Source organism: Myotis brandtii, unplaced genomic scaffold, assembly GCF_000412655.1.
Source record: "Myotis brandtii unplaced genomic scaffold, ASM41265v1 scaffold1141, whole genome shotgun sequence".
Classification (NCBI taxonomy): domain Eukaryota; kingdom Metazoa; phylum Chordata; class Mammalia; order Chiroptera; family Vespertilionidae; genus Myotis; species Myotis brandtii.
Genome location: NW_005353931.1, coordinates 1,118,033 through 1,127,123, shown reverse-complemented (window position 1 = coordinate 1,127,123; position 9,091 = coordinate 1,118,033). Strand labels below are relative to the sequence as shown.

At 35.1% G+C, this 9,091-nt stretch overlaps 1 protein-coding gene across 1 annotated transcript in view; it reads right to left on the bottom strand.

Moving 5' to 3' along the window:
* Positions 1-9,091, bottom strand: part of LOC102256632 (glutamate receptor ionotropic, delta-2) — an 841,284-nt gene that overhangs the window by 29,973 nt on the left and 802,220 nt on the right. Inside the window, exon 6 of the mRNA XM_005857866.2 lies at positions 2,227-2,400. Coding sequence (XP_005857928.2) covers positions 2,227-2,400 — 174 coding nt within the window. The remainder of the gene's footprint in view (positions 1-2,226; positions 2,401-9,091) is intronic.

Below are 9,091 nucleotides of genomic sequence, written 5' to 3'. Positions count from 1 at the left end.
AGAGGCCCTCCACGGCTGGGGTGAAACGCTTGCCTCATCTCCGTGGCGACAAAGCAAGCATCCCACCAGGCCGCTCATGCTGCCCACTCTCAGTGGCCACCCCCCGCCCTCCGCCCCTGGGACTGGGGGACTCTGGTGGTGCTGAGAGGATTGGGCACTGAAATCTTGTGGCTATGGGCACTACCATCTTTGTGATGGAGTGATAGTTAATTTGCATATTATCCTTTTAATTAGATTGGATATTAATTATTTGGTTAAATTCTATTATACATAATAGGGAAGTTACTGAGTAACAAACCCTCAAAGAAAAGTAATTGTCTTGCTTCTTTCCATCTGTGTGTTTGAAGGAAGTAAGATGAAGGTGTAGGATAGAGGGATGGTGCTTCATCTACATCCTTAACTCATCAGATAAGTTGGGGAATATAAAGCTAAATAAAATGTTTGTTTCCTTGATTTCAAAAAATGAATTAATTGAAGCAGAAGGGTTACTCTGTTAGATAAAAGTGCTTTAAAATCTGTGTAGTTACTTCCTGCTTTAACAATTTGTATACTTTCTGATACTTCTTTTTACACTAAGTGTCTTGGATATTTCAAGATTTTCTGAATGAAAATTCTTTCATGTTTTTCTACAATTGAAATTCTATCATTTCCACATCAATTATACTCACAACCAATTAATATGGAAAGCTGGGTCATTATAAGCATTCAATAAGATAGGCAATAAAATTTAAGCAGGTCTTGTTTACATTTCAGAGTGACTTATTTTGCCTACTGCCTTCTCCTTAATTACATTCAAATCCACAAATATTCACAAAGGTGCAAAGCACTGGAGTAGGTATGATGGGGGAAGTAAAGATAGACTGGTAATTGATGGGGTTTTATGATGTCATGTGCTAGAGGGAACCTATTCTACAAGAACTTAAAATCTAATAGGAAACAAAGTTCTATAGGCAATGATCCCTAATGGGCTGCCTAGTATTTCATGAAGCTCATTGCAATGGTAGTAAGTATGAAAAAATAGTTTGGATATGTAACAACTCATAAAAAAATACAAACATAACTAAAGATAGTGAGACTGGATTTATCATTCAAAAGAAGAGGTAGTTTTGCAAAACTCCCTTATTTATCTAGTATTATTGGGGATGAACTAGTTCTAATAGGGTTATATTTCCAAAATGTTCAAACTGATCATCGCTAAGTACTAAAATATTTTGATAGTAAACATTTTGAAGGAATAGTTTTCTGAAATGTATATTTTTCTGACTTCTGAAATTGACCATGACTTTAATCTTTGTTGATATCTCAGGGCTACTGTTTAAAAACTAACTAATATGCTGGCAGTACACTACAGTGATACCCTTAGGAACTGTTTCATGACACAGAGATGTTTTTACAAGAGAAGTCCTTCACTGATAAAATATTTGAATTAGATTTCTGATTGATTTCTTTTTTCCTGCCTCTTGCTTTGCTAGAGAGTGAACCTTATAGCTCCCTACTGTTATCCTACACCTGCCTTTTGTAATCCCCTTTCAAATTGACATATTGAAATCCCTGTGCAAAGAGAAATAAAACAAAAAGATCTGATGGGATTTTCCTTAAGAGAAAGAAATAGGCTCTGGGTGAGTACTTAAAGGGCATTTTTATGAGGTAGCTTCAGGGACTTGGTGTTCTCTATTTTGCTGCTCAGAAATTTTATTTTCAAATTCTTTGTTGTATTCTGAATAGCGAAGCTTACAGGTATATCCCATCTGAGTTAAATATGACTACATAACACTATAGCATTGCTTGCATTTCTAAATAAAGTTTTTTGAACTACTTCAAACTGTATACTAATCTTTAAAAAGAAAGTCTATGTCCTTGTTAAGTCAAAAACCTCCAATCAAATTTATTAGATCAATTATTTGGCATTTGGCATTAAGGAGTATCAATCTCAAATTCTACCATGAGAAATGCTATGGATCTACTTACTTGCTGAGAAGAAAATAACCTTTACTTATTATATTATTATGAAACAAGTAGATATTTTGCTAAAATGAAGTTAAAAAGTTTTAAAAAAACAACAACACAGCTTCGCTGTGCTTCCTAAGATGCTTTGTCTTAATAAGTTGCTGCAGAAGGGGAATAGTTCAGAAATTGCAAACATGTAAAATTCTAAATCCAATACAACTCTCTACAACTGCACAGCAAAGCGCCATAGGAAGAAATACTCCAATACTTAGAATATACCTCCATATTCTGAGCAAATGGGTCTTTTGGATCACACAATGTTGAAGATATTCGATGGTTGCCACGGAAACATCGCTGACTTATATTCTGGGGGACTGGGAATGTCTGCCGAATGATAGTTAGCCTTCCAATTGACCTTCTTACAAGTTCCTGCACATCCATGTCATTTATTTCCTATAAGATAAGAAATGGAAGAATTAGAAATGCTTTAATACAGTAACAGAAACACAAAATCTATTAATAGGTTGTCATCTGGAAATGCTAAGGGTTACTGTAATGCATTTACTTAATGCTTAGCCCTCAGCCAAAAGAAAACAACATATGCTCATTAAAATGATCAACTCATTTATATTTGCTGTTTGTGCTTACATTATATCCATTAATGCTTAAATAATTCCAAACGGGAGCAATTGACTTAAATATAGGGTGCCCCACAGAAGTGTATACACACACACTGAGTAATTATAAAGGTAGTGCTTATTAAAATATATTTAATTTTTAAAAGTGAACTATAAGCTGTTAAAGTATGTATACATTTTTGGGACACCCTGTATACTTTATTAATAGCAAGTTTATAATTTGTTATGTTGAATGCTTTAGAAAAATATGGGTTATCTACACATCAAAAAATCACAAAATATATTGCTATTATAATTCATGATTCATTAGTGTATTTCAAGGTATTTTGAGTACCTAGGAAGATAGTTGCAATGAAAGAGTAACATGTATTGTTCTTAGCCATTAAAAATGGGGCTCTTTAATAAGGCAAGTACAATGAGCAAGAGGAGATATTATTTTTAAAGAATTTTTCCAAACTATCCACGTTAACCTATAGATTTTTCTTGGTTAAAAATAAACAACGTGCTCACTAAATGTTGAATAAATAAGTTAGTATGTAATTGTGATATTAACATAAAGATGGAAAACTCTTTTGATTAACACAGAGTGAACCAGGATGAGTGAATGAAGAAATACAGTGCTTGTTATCCAAATCAATGTTATTTAGAAATGTGTTTTATACTTTCCCCTGCCTCCCAACTCCAGATTAAATTTTAGGATTTAACTCAATCATGGATGTAGGAGCAATAAAAATGAAATATTTTTATAACATACACATGTTCTAATTGGAATTAGTCAGAATAAAAGTGGTCAGAATAAATTTTAGTTTTAAGGCCGTCTTTACTAAAGCAGTTTGTACTTCCTAATGTCCACTGGAACCTCTTAAATCAATGAACCCTTTGCAATGAACTTATTCATTTCAGGAGATTCTAATCACAAAGAAATAAAAGATTTGACACAAACTTTAGAATGCAGTGAGCATTCACCAGTTTCTTCTGCTTTGTAGCATATATTAGCTTATCCATCCTTTATTTATGATCTTTATGTGATATAGATTTTCTGAAAATTAAATAACACCCGCCATCAGCTGTATCCAGTATAATGTCCTGGATTTTTGGTTGATTAACTCTTAACGTACTATTAAATAAGTGATTTTCTCAGCTTAAAATGCCATATTTTCCCTCTAGTCTGTGCCACCAAAAACTCTGTCTGGCAAAAAGCAAGTCACTATTTAATTTTCTGTCACCTACTCATAAAGAATTATACAGTATCCTTCAACATCATTTTTAGCCTTAACCTTAACAAGAAATCTTTTTTTAAAAATATAATTTTATTGATTTCAGAGAAGAAGGGAGAAGAAGAGAGTGATAGAAACATCAATGATGAGAGAGAATCATTGATCAGCTGCCTCTTGCTCGCCCCACAATGGGGACCGAGCCTGCAATCTAGGCATGTGCCCTTAACCGCAATCGAACCTGGGACCTTCAGTCCGCAGGCTGACACTCTTTCCACTGAGCCAAACCAGCTAGGGCAAGAAATCTTTTAAAGTTAACTAATATTGCTATGCAGGGTCTTTACATTTCTAAAATTAAATTTCCATATTGTGCTGACATTTTTATTTAAAGGGCAGTGAAAAAAATTGTACCACTTTTCTATAATATTAACTCTATTTTGGTGTGTGTTTTTTCTTTAACAATACTAAATTTTATCAACATTTTATCAAACAGTATCATCCCAACATGACTCTCACCATGTTGAACTATAAATTAGCACATTAGAATAAAAACTTACATTGATAAGTGACTACTATGTTGGGTAAAACACTAAGATAATATATTATCTTATTTTCTGCTGAAAACAACAAGGACTCAGGTACTGTTAGTCTCACTTTATAAATAACTTTATAAAAAATAATCTTTATTAAAAAAAAGATTCCAAGTTCTTCTTTCAAAAGTCTGTCTGTATTTACAGTATTAATTTATAAATGTCATGAAATGAGACACTCTCCAAACTAATTACTTAAACAGGGAGTTCATATTTCCTCACAAAAATTATTTGGATCAATGTCATGAATGATGGGATTTAAAACTATAAAGATATATTATTTCAGCATGTAATAGCTGAATGATTCTATAAAGGAATAATAAAGTTACCTCTCAAGAATCAAAGTCTTTAAGAAGACTATTTCAAACTCACAAAAAGGGATGACTACCTTTTATAAGTTCCCAAAACTGAAGTTCTTAAGTGTCAGAGCAACTAGAGTATATCTGAGGAAATACCAATTTGAATATATTTTGCCAATTATTATTGAGAAAGAAAAAAGAAAGCAATTTTCTTGGAGGAAAGAATCTGCCATTCTGAATGAAACTAACAGACAGTATGTCTCAAAAAATTCACTTGCAATTTTAGTTTGACACATGATTTCAAAAATAGTTTGGTATTGATATAAAACTTGATTAGGCAGCTATTTTATACTTAGAGAACTTTATTTCTGCATTTCAAAAGATGTATTTCAGGAGTGGTAGATGTAATGCTATATGAACACTGACAGCCAAGTGAATACTCAATCTATTAAGAGATCTTTTTACATGAAAAATCCATAAGTAAACTTCTTTATTAAAATACTAGAGGCCTGGTGCATGAATTCATGCACAGTTGGGGTCCCTTGGCATGGCGCACGGGGGGCGGGGATGTGTGTGTGACCACAGGAGGTTGGCTGGCTGCCCCCTGCCCCATCAGGGCTGATCGAAGGGGCCAACTGGCCAGAGGAAGGAACTGCGGAAGGTTGGCTGGCCAGGGGGAGGGACCACGGGAGGTTGGCTGGCTGCAGGAGGTTGGCTGTGGGAGCCCACTGATCACCAGGAGCAGCTCCTGCATTGAGCATCTCCCCTTGGTGGTCAGTGCACATCATAGCAACCGGTTGACCGGTTGTTCAGTCATTCAGTTGCTTAGGCATATATATATATATATTAAGCTATTATATAACCTATTAGAATTAATATCATTTAATGCTCTTTTTTTAAAATAAACTATTTGATTTTTCTAAACAGTCATGTGAAGAACTAATTCACCATTCCTTTTCCCAAGCCCCCAGTGCCACCAAACATGTCCATCTCTATAAAGTATACAGAAATTTCCCGAGTCTTAAAGCATCTTAAGAAGTGATTATAAGAATATTTACCTTTTATATATTATTTATATGAAGAGTATTTAAAAAAGAGGAATTGATATTATGATAAAAAATTGACAAATATATCGTAGTGTACCTAATTTTTTTCTATTTTACTTCTCTAGGAGCAAGGCAAACAGTGTTTTCCTCCCCTCAAAAAATAATTTACATGTATAATCAACATTATTAAGAATAAAGTCAAAATATCCAATAAAATATTCCTGTTTGCTTTCCTGTGATAGTTTAATGTGGGTGAACCCTGAACTGTGTGAGAGTGAAAGAAGAGGAAAGCTACACTATCTGGTAGGAATACAACTCCATCCAGAAACAGCCACTTTCGAGAGCAAATCTTTTAGGAAAATTGGACCAATCCTGAATCTTTGTAGGGTATCAGCTTTAGGCTTAAATTAATAGAATTCCAGGGAAGGAAAGACTCTCAAAATCCAATAGATCGGACACCAACATATCCATAAACTATTTCAGAGAAGGGGTCCCTCCCTCCTTTCTCATGCTTCTACCTTCTTTCATTTAACAAAGTTCTCAGATGGCTCATAACAGGTATCAAGAAAATAATGAAGGAATAAATCAATGGCACGTTTTCAGCAAACTGTCTTCTAAAGATAGATACCTGAAATTTTAAGTCTAGACACTGGGATGCTTTAATAACATTAACAATTCTGAATAAAGCAGATTTTAATAATGATATTGTCAGTGCACTACTATGTGGTGTTGTTGAAAAAGATTATGCTTTTTGTTGTTGTTTTTGTTAATATGTTTATATTCTTCATGCTTTAGCAAAGATGATCCTTTGATGCTTCCATAAAATTTAACATTAGTGTGAAATAATTATACCAACATTATGTGGAAGCATGGAATAAAACCAGCTGTGGGCTGTATACCAGCAGGAAGAGGAGCAGAATGGCAACTCTCTGCTTGACAGATTAGTAGTGAGCAGTTCAATTAATCACTAAACTAGAAAAAAAATGAAAAACATCCATTATACATACAAACTATACTAAATCTCAACAACTTCTTAACTGCGGAATTCAGCAGTGCTTAACAGAGAATAATGACTTAAACTATTTATTTTTATTTTTTTAACTTTATTTTTGTTGTTGACACTATCACAGATGTCCCCATTTCAATCCCCTCCCCCACTTTTGCCCTCGTCCACCCAGCTCCCTTCTCCCCCTTCCCTCTGGGCATCACCACACTGTTGTCTGTGACAATGGGTTATGCATATATGTTCTTTGGCTAATTCCTTCACCTTCTTTAATCTAGTCCTCTCACCCCCTCTAACAGCTGTCAGTCTGTCCGTTGTACCCATGCCTCTGCTTCTATTGTGTTCATCAGCTTATTTTTTTTTTGGGGGGGTACATTCAATGAGAATTTTTATTTCAATTATCCACAAAACAATATAATACTTTATAAAAATATTAAGTTTTAGGCTACCATTATTTATCTTAAAAAGTGTTTGTGCTATAAGGTTGTTTTTGCCAACTTTTTTTTTGGGGGGGGGAGGGAAGGGTTAAAAGTTCCACAATAAGATATTGAAGGTGAAAAGGTGTTGGGAGAAAATCCTCAAATATACAAAGCTGGGTATTTTTCTTGGCAAGTTAAAAATACATAACCATTTAAACTGAATACACAGTGAGTTAGTGTTATTTCCTTACTATACAACTGATATTAGAAGGAACAGCTCCATTTAGTCAAAACCAAAGGAATACCATCATCTTTTCCTGGCTTATTTTTCTGAACAGAATTAGTACATAAACATATAATTTTATTACCCTTTTTTAAATGCTAGAAAAATTATACCATAGTTCACATGAGCCCTTTAAAAATCTTCATCAGCTTATTTTGTCCATTACATTTCACATATAAGTGAGATCATACATTTGTCTTTCTCCAACTGGTTTATTTCACTTAGCCTAATAATCTCCAGGTCCATCCATGCTGTCACAAAGATTCCCTTCTTTTTTCATGGACTTAAACTATTTAAATAAGAGGTCATGGTACCAAATATCTGGTTCAGTATTAGCAGGAACAGAAGGTGCACATAGCATTATACTTCCTGTAGCTCTATAATGTGTGAATCTTCCTGTCAGAATTTCTAACTTTTGTAAAATTTCAATAAAGTGCTAGGACATCTGCTTCAGGACCTAGAAGGAATGACAATGCTTACATGGAAAGGCTGTTCTGAGCTGAACCCACTGATTGTAGGAAGAAGATAAATACCATTATCAACTACTAACATATGATTGATTACACCATGTGAACGAGCACAGCCTCTCATTATTGCAGCTCATGTAATGCAAATGAAAAAAATGTATGTTGTTTTCAACTTTCTACCTCAATTTGTATCATGATGTTCAATGCCAACCTGATTTATAGTCTCTCTCTAAAAAAATATTGATGCAATAAGATTATATACTAAATGTTTGCAACCCATTTTAAAATTGGCAATAAAATAGTAGTTATACAAAGCGAACTAGACAGATTAGTGTTTTCCATGTTCAATTGAAATGGACCTTTGCATGTTGCTAGGGTTTATTGCTGATGTTGTTGCTGTTACTTTTAGAGTTTATTTGCTCCCTAGAATATTTGAAAATCCGTATTTCTTCTTTTATGGACACTAGGGTAAATATGATTCATCCATTATAGATTTGTACACAAAAGGCTGTAAATGAAGTAAAGGTAGTGAGAGTCAAGTTTTCTGAGGCATGTTTCAAAGACAATGAGGTGACTGAATGAGGTCATGTGGAAGCAAAAGTGCTGACTACAGATATACTGACGATTGGTGGGTGGATGAAAATACAAAAACAATATGCTTAATCTCTGAGTTTTAACCTAGAAGAGCTACCAAACAATAAACAATATATATAGTGTGGGCTGTGAACATCAGGTTTTTCAAAGACTAGGTGGTATTGACCTGTCCAACAGAAATGACACCTCTACTCAAGGTCTAGCAAAGAGGGCTATGGGACAGAGAGAGATTAAGAGATTCAATAATACTAAAGGGATGTTATAAATAACAAGAGGCCCAGTGCACAAAAATTTGTGCACTCAGTGGGGGGGGGGCGGTCCCTCAGCCCGGCCTGTGCTCTCTCGCAGTCTGGGACTCCTCAGGGGATGACCAACTGCAGGCTTAGGCCCGCTCCCCGGGGGACTGGGCATAAGCTGGCAATCAGATATCCCAATGGCAGCCCAGGAGCCCTCGGGGGATGTCCACTTGCCAGCGGGGAGCAGGCCTAAGTGCAGTCTGACATCCTTAGTGCCTGCTGAGGAGGCAGAAGAGGCTCCCACCACCACCGCTGTACTGGCAGCCATCAGCCTGGCTTGTGGCTGAGCAGAGCT